Source organism: Teleopsis dalmanni, chromosome 2 (assembly GCF_002237135.1).
Source record: "Teleopsis dalmanni isolate 2A chromosome 2, ASM223713v2, whole genome shotgun sequence".
In the NCBI taxonomy this organism is placed as follows: Eukaryota; Metazoa; Arthropoda; class Insecta; order Diptera; family Diopsidae; genus Teleopsis; species Teleopsis dalmanni.
In genome coordinates, this window is record NC_051847.1 from 201,403,468 (window position 1) to 201,426,505 (window position 23,038).

A 23,038-nucleotide genomic window follows, 5' to 3' on the forward strand; every position below is an offset into this window, starting at 1 on the left:
TATTACCACTTGGAATTCGCCTGCAATAGTGTTTGTTAGCTTGGAAGAGAAAGAGAGAAACACGGTGGCGTATTATATATTTTTAAAGTTAATAGTTTGGCCTTAACATTATAATTTGAACAAGTTCAAACCAATTTGTTAATAGAATAAAAGCAAATTTTTATTTCTTATATATATAGTTATATAGAGTATAACTTGTATAACAGTGACATAAGTCAAGAAAAGAAAAAATTTTTTTGAGAAGACCCGCTGAATTTCATTTACGCAATTGTTTACTAATTAAATAAGATAATCAAAGCTGTTTAGTTGATGTATTTTCCTTTAATTTAATATTTGTATTTGATATCTATGGTTCATCTTTAGCAGTATTTAATGTTACTGCAGAATTTTCAAAATATCAAAACAACGACCTAATGTTTTATTCAAGTAATTTGAAGTAAAGTAAATTGTATATGCCTAGGGATTTTTTGCACTGCTTTTATGTAAATATTTATTTATTGCACTTATTTATTATTTTTTGGTTAAAAGTTTTCAAATTTAATTATTAAATATTTTATAAAATTTTCACAATGGTAACACCTAATTTACCTAATTATTATCTAATTTATCTTACTCGAAATTTTGTTAAATACCAACCTTTCCTGCCATACCGATATAATATATTGTTTCCCTCAATTTACCATCAATTTACTCGAACTCACACACGGCCTATGGCTTATCTTCAGCAATATTTAATGCTTCTGTGAATTTATGAAATATTAAAATATTATTTTTATTAAAACGATAGTACTTATTACGTAGCAAAAAACCTAAATCTAAAGCTTGTAGTACAATATATTATTCTTTTTATTATTTTTATATTGATTCAACCACAATTTTATTTTTCTTTTTTTCTTTTTTTTTTTAGTTACTCATTTTTAAACGCTTTGATATAAAAATATATATGTGTGGATATCAACTGAAGTCTCAAAGCACTTTCCGACTATTTTCAAAATTCTTAATGCCGCCACTGAAAAAATATCTCAAAATCAAGAGATCATCTTCACTTCATTTGTGTATATGTTTCCATGAAGGAAAAAATCGCCATTAAGAATTATACACTCATTTTGATGATGCACACACAGAAGTACCAATCTTATTCGGGTCTTCGAAGTATTCACAATAAATGGAATAAAACAAATTTTCTAATAAACTAAATGAGTCAAATAAAAACAGAAATATATTGTGAAGCCACTCGCACACGATCAAGTTGGTGTTGGTAAAATTCAATCTCATTTCTCATGAATGCGGTTGAGATAGATGAGATGCCCGCCAAATAATGCCTGCGTTAATAGCATTAACGCCTTATTAGTCTCAGCAAGTACGGGTGACGAACAAGTTGGACCGAAGACGTGTCGCGTCAAACATTTTGTTTGAGTAAAATTTTGACGAAAACCGCGGGAAAGTCAAAATCGCAAATCACACATGAATTAAAATCATAATTTTTAATAAAATTGAAATAATTTTTTTGAAATAAATTATTTTATAAGTGACATGACAAATATAATGTGTTAATGATCATTAATTTGGCTTAATAGATAATGATACTTGTGAGCATAAAAATTCTTTAAGGTTACAGTTGAGTGAGTGCGGCTGCTAATGTTGCTTAAGAAGCTATGCATAAGCGCTTGATTTAATTTTCATTGAACTTTTCTAAACTCCATCACCCGATAAATTGCAAAAGTTACTTTGATCTCAATAAAGAAATTGTATTTTTTTTTTGTGAAGGCGAATGTTAATTTATAATTATGACGGAGAATTGATAAAGCCTAACATAAACAAACGTGTAGTATGGTTTTCGGTGATTTATGTACGGGAGGTCCAATGCACGGAAACGCTTATTACAGCGTTTCAATTACCAATAAATCATAAAATATGAAAGTATGAAAGAAAATACTCAAAAGAACGATTTTTGTGAAAACATAGCATAAAATCACAAAAAAAAAAAAAATACAACATTTAAATAAGGTGTGAAGTGGGAGCTAATTTTCCAACAAAGGAAAATTTTGAGGGCTCAAGAGAAGTGCTAATTAAATTTGTGGCAGAAACGAATGCTTTGTCGAATAGTTTTTTGACCAAAATCTAAAAGCATAAAAGTGGATTAATCTTAATTATCGCAACTGAGTGGTTTTATTTCGACTGTAATTGTTAGTAATTTACAATTAATTACCGCAATTTGCAGATTATTGTGTTTAACGCTACACTATATAGACAAATATCGGAAAAATTTTTGTCTATTAAACAATATCAACAAGTTTGCCAACAAGAGCAAGTCATCTAATACAGCTAATAAAACCACTTACTGAAACAAAACAATTTCAACATGAATATGGATCCAGGTTAGACAAACTAAATAAATTTTAAATAATAGTTACCATTTAAGCTTAAAATAAAATCAAATAAACAATAAAGCATTTCTGTAAGAGTGTCTACTTTTATTGATATTTTAATTTAATTAAGCTATTTATTATCCAGCGTTTTGTAAACGCCGACGAAATACTTTGATCTTTATTTATAACCGCTGTTTTATTATTTATGAATCAGAAAATATAATTATCAGGTCTCCATTTAGTATTAATTAGTATGATATTTTTATTAATTCATAAATTTTTAGTAGTTTACAACACATAGATATATGCGACGCTGTCTTTCTAATAATACAAATAGGAGGTAAGACTAAGTATAGTCTTATTCATTTGTTAATAAATCAAATCTTTTGCAAATTTGTATAGTTATCAGATAAAGTTTCATATAATTTAATTTTTTAAAAAATATTTATAATATTTATTATTATTTATTTATAATATTTATTTATTTATTTTCAATATCTCAAGTCATTTATAACTCATATTTAATCAATTCTATCCTTTTCAACCACAATACTATTCACAAAAGATCAATCATGATCGCAGTGCTTCGTTTTCTAGAGAGCTAGTATCTTTATTTCTAATTCTAATCATTTTTTGCGACATTTTAAATTGTTACTTAATTACTTAATTACTTAAATGACCATAACAACCCGTTACAGACTTTCGGCCTGAGGCAGCATGTCTCTAAGTGCTTTCTCCGCCTTTTTAACTAAGATATATAAATCAATATTAAGCATCAATTAATTTTTTAAAAGTTATATTCACATGCCAAATTATAAAACGCAACATTAGAAGAAATTGTAAAATACTGAAATATTACTACATGCACATAAATATTAAAAATCACGTCTTTAAAGTCAAATATAAGAACCTGTTAATTAAAAATCAATAAATAAACACATACCTACAACAAACATTTTATCAAATAAACCCATCAATACGAGACCACCAAACATCCAAAGATTCTAAGGCATATTAACACATAAACAAAAATTATTTACCTTAAGTAACATACGTTTATACAAACAAATGTACCCAACAAACAAACAAACAACAAACATTACAGAGATCATTAGTTAAATTAGAAAGCATTAGAGCTATAAAAAGGTGCAAAGATCAACCAACTGAAATCATGGAGTAGCTACCAACCGCGAAGCGATCATGCGCAACCAGTAACCGTTTGCGCCACTATTTTTGATCTACAAGCCAAAATCAAAGACAAACAATTTTACATTTTCCATATACCATATTCCATATACCAAAAGGTTAAAAACTGACTTCATCATTTCTATGTTCTTTTCATTATTTTTTCGTTTTACTGTTTACCAATTGATTATCCGAATGCAATATAAAGTTTTTATCGGACGTCTTTAAAGATTTCGGATTCTATAATTGAAGTGTTTGTTTAAGTTTTTTAATGCTTAGTAGAAAATTTGAATGCAGGCGTTCATTGCGCTTTCAGTATTATCAGTACACGTATGTTAGAGATAGTCATGCTTAAACTTATCAAACCAACTATAAATAGTTGATTTCGATAAAGTAGACTCCCCATAACGTTATTTAAACGATATTTGGATTATTCCACAGTTTTAAAAACTGAAAAACTAGCTTTACTAAAACTATACTAACTTGTCAACTAAAGAACAGATATTATAAAATTTTTCACAGATATCATATGTTATCTTACTAACTTATTAAGTGATATGTTATGTTAATATGAAATAAAATCTCTTCTATATTTCATAAATTTAATACTCGTAATGTGTTTTCTTCTGCCGACGGTAGATGCGTGACATAAAATACCGACATATACATCTATAAATTATAATTTAAAAGCATTGATACAGCTATAGGTAGTCTTCATACGTATGAGTACGAGTACATAACACATAGTAATTACTTTTGAATGTTAAAAAATTGTTATTTGTAATCTCTTCTAAGTAAATTTGTTACTTCGAGTTTTCTAAGCTTTCTATTTCAATTAATGATAAAATAGCAACAAACCAAAATATTTTAGTTAGTTCTTATTAGATTTTATTTATTAAAAAATGAATTGATTTTTCTATCTTAAAATGCAATTTAATTAAATATTTTATAATTAATTTTATGGATAGTCTATATTAATTTAAAAAAATTGTATTCAAATCAGTATAGGACTATTAATCTTCTACTTAATCTCAACAATTTAACATAAAGCAAAATGTTTGATTTTAACGCATTGGTTGCTTATAGTAAAATATAAATAAATGTGTATATGTGATCTGAAACTTCACTACAAATAACAGATTTTATATATATAAATTTAGAATTAAATTTGCAGACTACGGAAACTTCCTCATATGTTTTTTTATTAAAAGGCAAACTTATCAAGTTGCATTTCTTATGACGCTAAGTAATTTACTCTCGATTAAAAACGAACTACAATAAGACTTCCTTTACTTCCTTTAATTTACTTTCGACTAAAAACGATCTACCATAAGACTTCCTTAATTGATTCATGATTCTTTAGTACAAGCTATAGAGTATTGAAATGCATTTTTGAATTCTGGGTAATATTTTTACTTATACTTCATGCTATGTTTTATATATCTAATTACATTGGTTTTTTTATTTTTAAAGCTGCTTTTCTTGGACCTTTTAAATCGGTAGACACAATAAATCGGACATACTTAAGCGTACGTTTTTCTATTAAGACAAGACATGATTTCTTCAAGTGTTTGTTGTTGTTTATATAACGACTGTATTTATTATTTTCCGATTTATGTAATTTTGAATACAAAACAATCAATAGAATTAATATCAAGAAACAAAAATCCGAAGTCAATGTAATCAAAATCTATAATTAAACTATACTACAACAATTTAATAGCTCTAAGGTAATTCTAATTTAGCTTCTAGACTAATAGATGAGCTAGATTGACTTATCGCCTCTTCGACAAAATTTAATTCCATATTCAGTTTTCGTGCTGATTAAGGCGAATTCAGTTTTCAAGATAGTTTTTACATGTTGATATATATTTATTATTCATTACAGAATATTTTTTCTAAATTAAGTAATTGTTAATAAAATGCACTTATGCTCTGCTAAAAGTATTTAGACTCGAAATACAATGTCTAATGTAATTTTAATTTGCTTGGAAACTGATCCCTTACCACACAAATACCAAACAAAAATTTCAATAAGCACACAACCCCTTGACATAAGTCCCAGCACATCAACATCAATCTTCCTGTAACTGTGTTACTCCAGCCTACAGTAAAGTGCAAAACCCACAGAATAACAGGAAAATGTGCGCCGAATGAAATAAATGACTGGACCGCACTGCAGCGCATATTCCCACTAGGAGACATTGACATTGACAAGTGTATAAATATGAACAATTCAAACCATATTGCGTCGCTAAGTCAACTTCTGAATTTGAGACTTGCGGTTGAAGCACTAATATTGTATATAAATACATATATAATGTGTGTAAAACTGTGTACATTAAGTTTTTTCAAATAAATTTAATGAATTTATAATAGTCACAGAAGATTTGTGCTAGATTATAGTCATTTATCCTCATGGCACACGTACTCACATTCTAGAAATATGTTAGCGCTCCTATTGATGAATGCTGAAGATCTACAGTTAATCGGAAAAACGAGTATATATTTAAAGCAACTTATGAGAATAAATGTTTTACAAGTAATTAAATCTGAAATATTTTAATTTTTAAAAACAAATCAAAAATTGAAGATAAAGGGAAAACTAATGTTCATTGAACGTATATTGATCCCCGGAGAATATATTAGATGCATGACATAATTCACATATTTTCAATAGTATCAATTTTGCATTGCCTCATATGTGCAGCACATGCTGGTCCACGTTATAAAACCAGTGTTTCTTTAATAAGTATTTATAAATCTACTATGTGTTTGAGATATAATTCCATTACTTATGTAGTTATATATAAGTATGAATACTATGTAATGATATTTCCCTTGTTTTTAGTTTGAATTATATGTACTACATTATGTTATTAGACACAAATAATTTTTGGATAACTTATATAAACTTCTGCTCTGTTATACATATAATAAATATATCTTGATTGTCGTGATTAGTGCGATCACTATGATCACTATGCACTCGTTCCGCTGCATTGAAGGTGATTGGTCGAATTGCTTTGAAAATTCTATGCATCGTTATGTGTTATGTGTCTCTTTCTTGTCATTCTCTTAAATTTTCCACATTCTTTGTATGTTTAATTGATGATACCGCAAAATTTTTTCAAGTTTCGCCCCCTTTTTTCGGGAATGTACTTCACACGCAACTACCGATTCCATACAAAGTAGTACATATCTGCTAACGGAAAAGTACGTTCTCCGATGTTGGCTCTCATGATTTATGAAGTCATTAATTTCTGTTGACAGACAAAGATGTTTGCACACAAGAAATCTATTTAATTATATATTCTCTATAATGAAGTAGCACAACTAACATTTTTAATGCCATTCTAGATTTAAGTTTAGTATAGTGAATAGTGAACATTTTTATCAATGTAAACATTAGTATGAAATGCAATTTTATAGTACAATATACTAAAGATATATAGTTATAATGTTGCAAATCATGTCTTTAAAAATATAACTTTTATCAATTGATTATCTTTCATATTTTATTTCCTGCAAATATTGTGACTATGTGAATATTACTTAAATGATCACAACATTCAAAGTGGAATACGAGATTTATTTATAAAATTTGTTATCATGACCCGTTAAACATTATCGGGACCCTGGAACTTTATACATTGATCGAATGCAAATGAACGATTAACAACGAGATATTGTCTGTCTGCTGGTAAAGAAAGTATTCGTTTAAAAGAAAATATTTATTTCATATAAAATGTTTATAAATATTAAGATTACGCTACAGTCAGCATTTATTTGCTTCATTATTATTTTTATATATATAATGAGAACTTATAACTTTTTCATGTATTGATTAATTCCTTCCGATTTTATTTTCTAATGATCTGGCTTTGCAATATACATAGTATAAAATATTGATATTTTATTGTGTTTTTTATTTTTTATTAGAAAATATACACTACTTATATATTAAAAAAGTCTTAGTCACTTTGATTCAATCCAACGTTATTTTTGTTTCTAAAAATCATATTCAATTCATTCCTTTTTCTGATCGTTAACATTTCTAGTCGTTTTTCATTGCTACATAGACAAAATTTTAAATTTAAGTAGATGAATGACATACAATACGATTACGGTAAATATGCTCAAAAACAAGATATTCCTTCTACTAGTAACTGTTTTAAACTCCTACATTGATATAAAGTAATGTGATCTTTATGTATAATTCTATAGATAAAAATCCTTCTTGCAGGTCTCATTTCATTAAAAAGGCTTACACATCTTAATGGAAAATAAGTTCAGTATTTTAAGTAATATTCAACATTTTAAATAATAACTGTTAGTCTTAATAATGCCTGTTAGTTTACATTTAAATACATTTTTATTAACGGAATCAATCAGTTTTCAAAGTAGTCCGATTTAATTGACCACTATCTGCAGTAAATATCTATAAAACCATATCGAAAATATACATGGACTTAGTAGAGTAGCCCAATTTAATTGACCACTATCTGCAGTAAATATCTATAAAACCATATCCAAAATATACATGGACTTAGTAGAATAGTCAGATTTAATTGACCACTATCTGCAGTAAATACCTTCAAAATCATAGTTCAAAATATTCATGGACTTATTAATAAAATACCAGAGACTTGTTTCTTTTCGTTCCCCTGCAAAATATGCGTCTATAAATCATTTTACACCCCCACTACCAACAGAATTGCCAACTTCTTGCAATTCATGTGTCATTTTAATTTATTTTAATGCATCTTTAAATTAATTTTTTTTACTTTTTATTATTAATATTCATTTTACATACAACAAATATACAACAAATACAACAACAGACAACACAAAATCAGACAGACACCATTTTAGTGCAGTGGAAATTATAGTACGAGTACTGAAGGTAAAAATGCTATTTCATGCCAAATTTATATTCAATTTTATGTTTGTTGATCCTAGAAAACTAAAAATATGGCTACGCCTGAACAACTGCCAAAATGAATACCTTCTGCATCGGAATGAATAAATGAGACTGCTTAAATTGTAGACTACTAAATATAATTTTTAAAAAAATTTTTAGCCATTAATAGGAAAAAAAATAATATAAAATATTTTAATTTTATTAAATTCAATTATTATTTTGATATTATTACCTGTAGATATTTTCTGTTATGTTGATGACGCTTAGACTTAATTTTCTTGTTATTCTCTTTAATTGAAATTATCCACAGAAAAACATTTATTTAAGTAAATTTTGTTGTAAATTTTATTAAATACTTCATTTAATTTTGAAAGTGTAAATTAAAAACGACCGAAAGTTTATAATTGATTTTTTGTTGTATATTTTGTATGTGTATTACTTCATAAAAATAATTTTTTTGACTGAACATTATCTAAATTTAAATAAATAAATATATAAATAAATAATTTATTGACATTAATATAACCTTCCACTTATATAGTCATGAGTTGAAGTACGAAAGAAATTGTTGTTAAATATATTTTCAATTTCAGTCGTAAACGAATAATGAAAGTACAAAAATGAAAAGACTGATATAATAAAAAGTGATCAAACGATTCCTTTTTAAATACCTTGCACTCTGTTCTCTATGATAAAACTAAATATTAAATCATATTAGTTTCGTTGTAATCTTCGAGAGAGGAAAGATTAATTCATATTCAAATATTCTGATTCTTCTTATTTGACACTACAGTCCAGTGTGAACCTTAGTCTACTTGAAGGTTGCGTAGCGAATGTTTTTTTTCCGATGCTAGGCTGCTAACCTTGCAATCAACCCCGAACCTAGAGGACCAGATCCCCTTATTTGCAAACCTGGGGATAAGATTGGTGTGTGGTAGCTAGAAAATATCTCCTCTGTTAGGTGTTTTCAGGTTATATCACCTGTTGTCGGTCGCCAGAGCCTCGTATGTGAGAACAGAATGCACCAAGTGTAGGTGAGGTTGGCTGTTGAAGAGGCTAGGCTGTGTATTTGCATCGTTCTCCCATTGGGGCACACAAATCTGTCTCTTGCATCCCATTAAAGTAAAGGACTGAAATAAAAGGTAACTGTAGTTTTTCGCTTAAATATAGGGCTATCGTACTATTACGTTTGAATTTAATAGTGGAAAAATGTTACTCTAAAGATCTGCAATACAATAACAGAACTTGTGAAGTTTATAAACCATAAAATTTGTTATCAGTAGACTAAAAACCCGGGAACTGTTTCTACCAGCTTGGAAGTTATAACAGTTGGTGCTGATTGTAGTTTAATTGAGCCGCCCTACAAAAATCACTGAAAATCGTTAATGTATGTTAGATAAATCACGTTTAAATTACTATGCGATAATAATATTAACCTAAAACTTATATAAAGTATCAAATTTTTTAATTTTGAAAGTCTTATTATTGTTTCTTATATGAAACAGTATTATTTAAACAATGTTTTTGTTCGTACAGATATCCAATAATTTTATGTGTTCAAATAAAAAGATATAGCATTATATATAAAATTAAAACATTTGTAAAACTTATTTAAAACTTTTATTAAATGTTCAAAGTCATAGTGCTTGTATCAAATTTTAATTTTTCACATATTTCTGAAATATCTTGTGAGCTTATCTAATACCTAATTAGTTAATGCTATGATTATAAAAAGCCTTATTAATTTTAGTTTTAAAAAATGAAATTGTAAACTATAAATTCTGGGAAATTGACGAATACAAGAAAGTTCATTGTTTTTATTAAATCGTCGTATTTCAAATAATAATTCACAATTTTATGTTGCAATGCCGCATCCACTATAAGAATGATATATCATATAAACGAGGGTATGTATTCGCATATAAATATGTTTGCTTATAAGAAAAGACACTGTCTACGGAGCAGAGAAGACGTATTAACAATTTATATCAGTTTAGCTTTTCTCAGAATCTTTAACTTTGTGTAAACCGAAAATATATTTTTTATAAAGAAATAAAAAATAAAATGCATCTCATTATAAAAAATATTGAAAAGGAAAATATTTTTTTTTTTAATAAAATAAAGGCTTTATTTATTTTATTTGGCTTTAAGTAACTAATCGATGTGCAAATTATATAAAAAAAAAATATTTTTAAACAAACTACAAAAATAAATACAAAATAACATAAAATAATATTTCTTGTTTATCTTAATCATTTTCATAATAAATTTTATTTAGTTTATAAAATTCATTGATGTGCTAGAATCTAATTTTAAAGGCAATTAACAATGTTAAACCAACTAGAACCGATTAAATTAAAAATATCATCGAAAAAATAATGGATATAATTTTTTTATATACAACATTCAATCTGTCATTCTCACATCTAAGAATATATTGCGATTACTTGAACAGTGATTATTAAATATAATCAAATATTAAAGATACTGAAATATATTAAATTTAAAATCTTCAGATGTTAAAGATTTGAGTACTTTTCAAATACGTAAGTGGATAAACTGCTAAATACAAGTTAAATTTTTAAATAAAATTTGCTTTTTTAAAAAGGAAAAATCAAATTTAAAAAAAAATTTTATAAATTAAAAATTATAAATTAACTTATAAATAAAAAAAAGAAATTTACTAAGAACTTTATAAATTTAAGTTAGAATATATACATTTATTGCCGTCTAGAGCACCGTTTATTGAATATCACATTGAGATTTTTATATAGTTTTATATAATAAATGTACCCCATATGGTAACACACTCTTTTTACAAAATATATATATTTATACCGAATAAATCCTAAGAGATTTATTCTAATCTACCACAATTACGTAAATTTTCCCATTATATATTGTAATAAAATTACAATATTTTATTGGGATACCATATCCCAAAAAAAATCAAATGAATAAATTAATAAAACTAAATTTAACAACTTCACCGTACTTCCAAAAAAACCATCTAGGTATGTACTTGTTCCTGCGGTTCTCCAATCTGCACAGTAATTTATATTGGTCCGCTAACGTGGTCTGGATACCCCTAGTCTGTATTATTATTTACAACCAAAAAAAACATTTCTGTGGCGTAACCAGGATTTTGGCAGAAATAGGGTAGTATAATATAAAAAAAATTCTTTGAGAAAGTGTTAAATTGTTTAAAGGTAGGGATGTCTCAATGGGATGATATCGGTATAACGAGACAAATGCTAGAGAAATAAACATGAAAATTTATTGTTTGTGTTTAAAATTAACAAAGAAATTTCTTATTGGTTTTCAAATGCCAAAATTTAAAAGAGAAAAATATGAGTTTTTGTTTTGTATATTAATGAGAAAGTTATGAATATTTATGAAAAAGCTCTACATTAAACTACATTAAAAGACTTTATAAACTTTTGGACTCAATTTACTCATATAAAATTGTTTGTACTTCAATAGATAATTTAAATAGATATATTTATTTTCAAAAATTGATTATTTTTAATTACATTTAGTTTATTATGTAGTCTTTTATTTTTTGTTGTAAACAAATAAAAAATCTCTATCAAATCAGACATTTTAATTTTCAAATCTAATTAAACGGTTCACTTTAAGTTCAAAATAATAAAATTACCGACCTTTGATTTTAACACATGAATACATATAAATATTTTTATATATTTTTACTCGAAAAACAATTTGATTCATTCTACATATTCACAGTTTCGTTATATTTCAGCAACTGATAAGCAAAGTTTCTAAGCTTAAAAGTTTCAATGAATAAAATTGATTAAAAGACAAAAATAGTTACATTTGGCTTTGTCGAATTTTTAAAACCCTTTACCTGTTATTTTATAATAAATAAAAAAAATTTTGTTTATAATTCACAATTTTTAAATTAGCACAAATAATTTTTTTCATAGTTCATCAATGTTATAAACTCGAAGACAGGATCAACGTAGATTCAAAAAAGACGTACGTTAACTAATTTAAAATAACATGGATTATAAAATATCTAACGTCGTCTTAAGTAAATTATACTATATTAGACTAAATTAAAAACAGCTTCGCCAACTTCAAATACTCTTTATTTACAATGTTATGAAAGGTTTATTAAAATATTATAACAGTAACCTTTAGTTTTAGTTCTAAATTTTTGACATCTAACCCAAAATCATAATGTGGAAATATCATTTGCCTACTTGAGAACTGAGAGATTAATTTTATTTTCAAACTCATAAATAAACACACTACTAGTCTTAACTAGATTCCTTCATCTTAGCAAGTTATATTCTTTATAAAGCATCTAATAACTTTTTTATTATGTTAAAAACATCTTGTTAAACTTAATGATCCTTCCACACTAGGTGTAAAGGGTATAATGAAATCGCAACAAATTTTTTTTATATTAAACGTCAAAATATTATTTTCTGCTTAATTAAATTTAACAAATTATGAATAACTTAAACAAAAAATTTAGAATAATATTATTTAAAATGTTTTTAATATAAAACTTATTTTTTAAAATCAATTTTTACATAATTTTTTTTAAAGTGGAACAGACATATATATATTTATTTATTTATTTGTGATTTAACACTGAAATTAATTTTAAATCTAGATCTAGATCTTTTTCCCTATAATTCATGTTAAGAATTATATCTAAATTTTATTTTATATGTCTTTGGGTAAATGTAATTTTATTGTATTGTAGTCTCTATTCTTGATTGCGTTGAAAAGGCTGGTTCCGTTGGTTGGGATACATATTTATTATATTATTGCTACATATTAAAAAAAATTCCAGCAATAATTATTGGAAATGAAACAAATATTATATGTATAATTCGCATATATACGAGTGGTGTACTATTTATGATACTTTTTTAAATATATTTGTTTAGTAAACATTTCACATTTAAGCAAATATTCATATTTCATATAAAACAGCTGCATACAACAGATTATAGATAAACAATATACCTTCTATAGTCTAATACAAATCATTTTTAAATATGTTTAAAACAAATACTTTTAAAAATTAGTGTTTATATTGTCTTTATATAATTTTTTTATTCTATCAACAAACATCCCTATATTTGATTCTTTGTGAACAATCATCCGTTTTAACCTCTCAAGTTCAGATGTATTTATTTATATTGTCTTGTGTTTTAAAGTAAATTAATCCGGAATGATTTGTAAAAATTTGTTGAATTTTTAATAAAATCAGCTGCAATTTTGAAAAAATTAGCTGTAGTTTTTATAAAAATCCATTTCACAAATATTTGCTAGAGGGTTAAGAAATACATATCAAGTTTCAATGATTACTTCCATCTTTTGCTCTTAGCTATAACAATATAGAAAATTTTGTACCTCCATCTTTTTCTGGATATTTTATAATTTTTATATATGAAAGTCATAAATTTACATTCTTTCCAGAAAAAATAGTGTTTTTGATCATATTTATTACTAATTAATTAAATTGAATTCATTAATTAAATTACTTAGTTACTACTACAATTATACGATGAGTTTTTTATAAAGATTTAGGGTTTAGTGTTTTTTTTTTGTTTTTTATAGTTCGAAACAGTTTAAAGTTGATTGATTCTGATTTTCCGGGATGAATTCAAAATTAAGAAAAGTTAGTTATTTAGTTGATTTAATTTAATATCGTAATGAGTTAGTTATCTATTTTCTTATAAGACGGTAAAGAAAACAATTAGTTATAGATAGAAAAATTTTAAAATTTTGCTATATGTTTGGAATTAGCTGATGCATTAGTAAATTTTTAAATGAACCGGCATAACAGTTTTACTAACTTTATTTAAATTTTTTTATAATCAATTAATTAAAATGTGATCATTAAATCTTCTCTTATGGAATAAGTACTTAGTATTACGATTGAGAGAATCAAAATATTTGTGTATACTGGTACACTTGGCATACATTTATACTCATACATAAATTGTATTGACTGCAGATCTTGAGAATGTAAAGATCTTACATGAAGAAAGAAATCAAAATAAAAGGAACTTTCTGAAAATGCTTTTAATACTAAAAACTCCGAATAACAAGAGACTGAATTATAAAACGGATACGGACAACTGTGATCAGAATATTATAAATAACTGATAAAGGATATTGTTTATGTATTTTATAATTTGTATCCTCTTTTTGCTTTTGTTGTTGTTATTATTGTTATTGTATTTATTATTTTTTCCGCTATAACTTTTACATTGTATATTTTGTTAGTTTCCCTGAAGATGGCTATCGAAGATTGTCGAAATATTAAAAAATATCTTAATAAAATAATTTGTTTTAAATGTAAATAGTAAATTATAGTTTTTTTATTTTTATTTAAATGACCAATTAGCCTGTTCATAAATTATTATAAGTTAGTGTAACATAAACAAAATAACTTAAGTAATTTTGATAAAAAATATTAATAAAAACGTATATTTTAATACATATATTATATTAACCAATAAATAAAAATTAATCCCATAAAATAAAGAACCTAAATACCACCAATATCAATATATATTTGTGTTTTTTTATTTAATCTAACAAAATAAACAAATCTAAAATTACTTTAAAATAAATAATCACGGCTACTTTTCATAAGTACAAGCCTACTATTTACAATCAAATAACAATTATGAAAACCCTTTTGTATTAAAATTGGATTACATTCGAACCATGTACTGCTTGACCGTGCATGTACCTGCCAGCCAATTATGCAGTGCATCAGCAACATCCTATACAAGGTCTCACACCATGTCACCTTTCTAATATGCATTGTTTTAATTTTTTCAAAAAGGAAAAAAGAGTTGTTAAAGACGGATTATAAAACTATTTTTTTTCTGCATTTAAGATCAGCTACTTAACGTAGTATAAACAAAATACTCCTTTGGTAAATGAAAATAAATAGACATACAAATGAGTTTTAAATACTTTCTTCACCTTTTTCGAGATGAAATTGAGAAATTCTGGCATACTATTTGCAGTATTATTCATATAGGTTTGAGTAAGCACGCGGATTTATTGGTATTGACTTGAGTTATTTAATATGCGTTGATGAAATTTTTAAATATTTTTCTGTGTTTCTTTATTTTTCTAATTTTTGATTATCTATCGAATGTTTAGTGATTTCAAATTTAATCAAATTTTTCATAATAATTTGCATAATACACATATATGGTATCTTGTTTGAATAACTAATAAGATAATATTTAGTTGGCCAATGTACGAATAATGTCTCGTGGCAAATTCAGCAAGGTAAATAAAAAAGTGTTAAATTTTAATGAAAAATAAATAAATAAAGTAAATGGGAAGTCTGACTTTATGGATAAACACTGATTTCATTTAAGTGAAAACTTATTATATAATTATAATAGAATTTAGTAAATAATTATCACAAACAGATTTAATTTTTTAGATATATCCAATATCCATTGGTCTTCATTCGATGCGCTGTCTTCTGTTCAGTTAGAATCAGTTACTGACACAAAAGATCTGACATGATCGCTACACTTCGCTCAAACTCTGTTAATATCTACACTTATTATACATAATTTAATATATATTAATTATTTTATGACCAAACGATTTTAATAAAAGTGTTTTTTTTCAAGCTAATTGATCAAATTTCTTTTAATGTTGTTAAAAAATAAAAATTAGGAAAAAGAATCATATTTCGGCTTTAGTCTAAGTTCCTGATTATGATTTTAGTCGAAATATCGATAATATAAAAATTATTGTAAAATAAATTGTGATTTCTTTTTCTTAATTTTTTTTTTAACAACATTAAAAAAATTTGACCAATTAACTTGAAAAAAACACTTTCATTAAATGTAATATAAAAATTCAGAAATGTTGACCCATATTTATCAAAAACTGGAATATGTTGATGATTTAATTTTGCCAATACAAATATTCGAAATTGTTCGGTTCTTTCCGAACATACAAATTTATTTTCTAACTCAAAATATTAAAAACAATGAATGAAACTAATAATTAGACTGAAATCTTCTTTAAATTCTTTAAAATTATAGTAATTACAAACTCGTAATTACAAAGTACTATACTCGTTAGTTGAAGCAGTTAATAGAAACCATCAACCACATTTTTAACCCCATCTGAGATTTTTTAACCCTGAAAAATGTTATGGTCTGATTTTCGCTCAACCAGTACAATTCCAAAATTTTAAAACATTTGTGATTACAATACCGCTAACATTAACACCTCAGATAACTGCAATAAACTCACATTAAGTATAATCACCAACAAGTGCAGCGTAATTCCTATTGTTAGTAGAAATAAGATTAACAAAACTGACAGCTATATCTTAACAAGAGCTCCAAGAATAGCAACAATACACAGAGTATTACCATTAACTTCAAAACTAGACAACTAATGCCTTTAACTTTAAATATATTACAATAATTTATTTAAATAAATAATAAGAATAATAATAATTACAATAATTAAAAAAAATAATTATATATTAATTATAAAAAGGAAATCAATAAAGTGGTTGAAGAAAAAATTTTGTAGAACTTCTATATTATCCTTTTTTATCTTATACATATAGCTGCATTTAAAATGTGTATTTTTAAAAAGAAAAAATAATGTTCGCTCACTAGTCTTGAAGAAAAATAAACATCATGAAATTAAACATTAAGACATACCAAGAAGTACATCACATAAACATACTACACTGTTTGACATTTGTAATCTTACAATCGTTAATTATTTCTGAATTGAGAGATACAGTGCCACCCAGTAGTATTTAGATAGAGCTGCGTATCTGCCTCTGTATACACATATATATCCGTATATTAGAGACAGCTCAGTATCTCCTCTTGCTTGTGCGGGGAGTTCTAAAGATGAAATATTTTTTAGTGACATCCACAATTTGTACCAACTGAAAGAGCATTTAGAGAAAATATTTTGTTTAATTTTGACTTTTGCACCAAATGTCAATAAATTTGTCTTTATTTGTACTTTAATACAGATTTCACATATGTAAATATATTCAGATACTCATGGCTTTGTTCATTTTATTCTTAATGTTTGTTTGTGGTATTTTTTATGGATTTCTAAATGCGCATGACTTACGATTTCGGTAATTACTGAAGATTAATGATCAACTAAAATGCTTAGAAGAAGAGTTATGACTAAACAGACTTTTTGAACTGATAAAAAATTTATTGAAAAAAGTTTTAAAATTATTTAGAAAACAATTCAGTAAATTTTAAATAAATTAAACATTTTGTATTCTATAAATTGTAATACTCTGTCAATGATCTATTTGTTCGAAATCATTAAATGAGCTCACAAAATATGGTATACTAACTTTGCATATTTGAATTTTTAATATATTAAGTAAGCTACATAGCCATAGGATTGAAGTTCTATCGAAATATTTAATCTTTTTTTAAAATTACGTTAAAATTTTTTATTATTATTAAATGGATAAGCTATAATCTGTGAATCAGGTGGTTTATTGTGCTAAACCAGAATTAGTAGATAGATTCTGCCTTTGAAAATATTATCTACAATATTTACATTATATATATCGACAAATATGAATATTCTCATATTTGGCTCTAAACAACTACTAAATATACGAAAACCTCGAAAGAATGCTCGAAAGAGGAGAAATTTGCTTCAATCGTCACTGAAACAGTAAATTCTTTTTTAAATCTTGACAAATTTAAAAAGTATAGACATATAAAAAAACATATTAAAGGAAAATTGATTAGTAAATTGACTTGTTGTTGTTGTGATTTGAGCTAGTGCTATTGCGCACTTTTACTCTATTGTGGCTGGGGGGCTTATTCCTGCCCCATTTATTTATTTTCTAACTGATGACGGACCGTAGATCACTTGTATTTTTTAAAATAATATTTTCATTTATCAGACTAAAATCTCTTCATATCCTCAGTTAGATTTACTTCATATCTTATAAATATTGTAACACATTTATCGATGTTTTTTTTTATTAAAACTTAAATGATTAATAACACAAATTTTTCTTTAATTATTTGAACACAGTCATATAAGTCGAGACGGTTGGAACAGAGTCATATGTAATGTGACTATGTCATAAACTGAGTTTCAAACCACGCTTTAGTTTCTTTATTTCTTTTTTAAATTAACTTTTCATGCGACACTAAGTGCAATACCCGTACTATTATATGGTAATATGATCTGCCACCAAAGAAATCATTTGTTCATAAGAGTAAATAACACATTTAAATTGCTTCACAGCACTACAACCTTTAAGTAAATGTAATTGGTGTTATCAATTACTAGTAAGATATTATTATACTTGGTTACAGCTCAAGTATGAGTAGTAACATAACGCAAAGGAAATATACCTAGTACTGTTTAATAATTAAGAAAACGTGATTTAAATATTGACATAATTTTCAAGTTGTTATCTAGAAGTTACTCATAACTAACGTGTACACGTTAGTGTTACATTATTTGGCCTATTACTATTGTACTCAACTGTAGGGTATTTTATTAATCAATATTACGGCACACATTTCCATTAGTGATTCAATTTCGCCGCTATTATTACTACTCACGCTTATCCAATAAGTACCGAGATGTACTTTTACATTTGCACGTACAAGTACTTCTTTTTAGAACTTTTCTGCTTTCCTCAATAAACTAAAACCACTCACTCACAAAGAGTTCAGAAGTAGTAGCAAGTGCAAGTGTTTAACGGCAAATATTTATTAGTATTCCACAAAACAATCATCACAATTATGACCCATAGACGAAGTCAATAACAATTCTGAAGATTAAGCAGCTTTGTGCACGTTTGTTTAAATATTGAAAAAAAAAAAAATTTTATGAATGAAAATGAGGCCGATATACTGAGTCAACATCTGTAGCGGATAGATCTTTGGCTGAGAATTTTTTTTGTTTCTCTAACAGAAAGCACAATTTACACTACACGAAACAAATTTTTTAAAATCTTTTTTTGTAGAATTTATGGTAATTTATGATGCAATTTGGTTTTTTTTGAAGTGCACAGATTATCGATTTAGTGAATTGGTTATTAAGTAAAAAATAAGTAAAATTTATAAACGAAGCATTAGAGATTAACTATTTAATGCAAGATTAAATAAATTCTTGTTTTTAACACACATCAATAATATACTACATATAAAACATTAGAAGAACTTCGCCAACGAAGACAACAGCGATAAATACAATATTTCCATATGAAAGGTGAAAATACTGGTATCTATATGCCAAGTAGCGTAACGTAACATACATAAATAATAATATACTACATACAAAACATTAGAAGGATTTCGCCGACGAAGACAATAGCGATAAATACAATATTTTCATATGAAAGGTGGAAATACTGGTATCTATATGCCAAGTAACGTGTAGAATTCGAATGAACCACAGTTATCCCCCCTAAAACCCTCTATAACACGGAAAATTAGTTCCGCGTTATAGGAAAACGCGTTATAGGAAAACGCGTTATAGGGGTATTTGCGTATACCCTGTATACGAACGTGAAAAGGTACGCGAAGCTAGTAATGAACTATACAAATCTCCGCGTTATATGAGGGAATAATGCCCGTGTTATACGGAGGATTGAAATCGCGTAATATGAAAACGCGTTATAAGAGTACCGTATTATAGGGGAGAGCAGGGGGAATACTGTATATTGGTGACATCCAATGTTGCAAACTAATCACATAATAAGATCGTCACAGTGCTCACATGTGTGCGAAAAGCATTTATTTTTCTAAAAAATTATACGAATTGCAAAAATAACTAAGATCAACTACTAGTAACCGATATTTTAGTCTAACACTAGAAATGCCATTGGGATATAATATTATATAACTGATGTAGCTATTTCTGTTTGATAAAAACTGAATTTTTTTAACTAAACTGTACAGAATATAAACTGTAACATCAAAGCAAGCAAGACCACGGCACGAGTATCTGCCGAATCCAGTAAAAATGCCGGTAAAAAGGTTTAATAACATAGTGTGTCGAGTGTACAAGGCGCAATCACTTGACCAAGCACCAGCCACCACAACAAATAAACAAACATCACAACTAATCAACAAACTTACTATTGTTAACAGCAATGCTATACCCCATGTAACTCCTTCTAACCGAACAGCAAACAATAGCTAAAGGCTGGAAAAGGAAATGGTGTACATCTGAATCATCTGAAAAACCAATAATTAAGAATAACAGACTTGTTATTATAACAGTAGTTATAAATAATACAAAACGTACAGAGAAAGGCTTTGGACCACATAACTCAAGTAAATCCTTTAAAAGTTCGGTTCATTACTCAATGATATATACCAACCACGAGGAAATCGTTGAGTTAGATTGCGAGTGACGGTTATTGAAGAAAGTTATGGGTCAGATCATATCTATAAATCGTAAGGAGTTTTACATCACTTAGGCATCAGTACTAGATGTTACAATACATGATGATTTATGAGACTCATGGAGTGCATCAGAGTTAAGCACGCCACTTACCGACGAACACTCAACGACACGTAATATCTGGTCCGAATAAACAGACAAGGCCAAGTAGTTGTACAATGTCTTCATTAGCGGAAAGAAGAAGGAGATGTAAGAGTGAAATTTACCGCAATAAATTATAACGCCACATAATTTATATATAGTCACATATAAGTACTCGGAAATTAAAGATGGGATTAATATTTTATGTAGAAAATTCTTATATCATAAACTCATACAATAACATACAACATAAAAATCGTATAGAATCATCTTATGTAATAAATTTTTTTAGATGATCTAATGAAAATTCAGAAACTATTAATACAGCGTAGACTTATGTTGCATATTAGGTAATTTCAAGTAATGTTTAATCAATAGGAATTATTTCTTTTATGAACATAAAATTTAACTGCAACATTATGATTTTAAAATTTTAGTGATTGAATTCTCAACTGACTTCCTTAGAAACTAAATGTATGTTTCTCTCTTTGTTTTCATTCGTAAATTATTTAAATTTTTCTTGCAATTCAAATAAAACTTATAATTCTTACTCTATGTTTTAAAAATAACAAAACAGAAATTGTTACGACTTCGGAAACATTTTCCAAGTACGTGGCTTTTGGTATGTTTCCCACAGAAAGTGCCTGCTTTCTTACGATAATTAGAAGTATGCATGCATTGCGATTCTAGGAACTAAATTGCAACAATTTACAATCTATTAATGAACTGCTACAACAAGGCAAATTTCAATTTTCTAATGAACAAGAATATTAAAAGCAGTTTAGGAACAACGCACTTACAAACTCAACGGAAAAATTTTAGTATTGATTTTTATGTTTCTCAAGAATTAATCATACAATTCGGTTTCATCATTATTATTTTTTTATTTCCTTACAGAAAATCACCTACCACAATATGGCGAAGTAAATCAATTAGGCGGTGTCTTTGTAAATGGTAGACCTTTACCGAACGCAACACGTATGCGCATAGTGGAGTTGGCGCGTTTAGGCATAAGACCCTGTGATATATCGCGACAGCTACGTGTCAGTCATGGTTGTGTTTCGAAAATACTTGCACGTTATCACGAAACTGGTTCCATATTACCTGGCGCCATAGGCGGTTCAAAGCCACGGGTGACCACACCTAAAGTAGTCAGTTACATACGAGAATTAAAGCAACGAGATCCAGGCATATTTGCTTGGGAAATACGCGATCGTCTGCTGTCAGAAGGTGTTTGCGATAAAACGAATGTGCCTAGCGTCAGTTCAATATCGCGTATACTACGCAATAAGCTTGGCGCTATGGGACATCATCACAATGCAAGCATAACAGGCAGTACAAATACTTCACCGCATCATCCTCATGCACACCATCATCATCATCATCACTCAGCGCCCCCCTCACATGCCGTTTCAGCTGTAGCTGCAGCAGCACATCACACAGCCGCTCATGCGCATCCACATTTATATAACTCCATCTATCAACCGTACAGTACATACGGTATGAAAACCGCTGTTTCATGTGGAAGTCCATCACCGCCTCAAGGTGGAGCCCAGGCACATCAATTGCACAGTGTTGCAGCTGCTGCAGCCGCGGCGCATTGTTGGCCATCATCGCATTCAGTTACTGATATATTGGCACATCATCAGGCGGTTGCGTTACGCGCCAGTTGTCAAGTAGGCAACGCCATATCACCATTGACGCCAGCAATTCCAATGACACCGTCTCCAGTTGGTAGTGTGGCCGGCACAGGAAGTACGCAGCAAGCACTCGATAATGAAAATATCAGCACTAATGCAACACATCAGCATCAGGTAGTACAGCAACCCTATAATTATTATATGTATTTTCAAAATGGCGGCATGCACCATCATCACGGTGGTATGATGGCTGCAGGCGCAACGAGCTTATGAAGTTTGTTTTTGTTAATCAAATTTTTTTTTGTTTATGGTTTTAACTTTATATTTAAATAACGGAAAGGCGTACAATAGAGATAAGTTTAAATACT

General features: G+C 27.5%; 1 protein-coding gene across 1 annotated transcript; it reads left to right on the plus strand.

Annotated features, from left to right (window-relative positions):
* Positions 1–1,032: 1,032 nt before the first annotated feature.
* LOC119685995 (paired box pox-meso protein-like) lies at positions 1,033–23,038 on the plus strand. Its single transcript, XM_038100428.1, has 2 exons — positions 1,033–2,378; positions 21,928–23,038. Exons 1-2 carry the CDS (start codon positions 2,363–2,365, stop codon positions 22,941–22,943), a joined length of 1,032 nt encoding a protein of 343 aa, XP_037956356.1. The 5' UTR covers positions 1,033–2,362; the 3' UTR covers positions 22,944–23,038.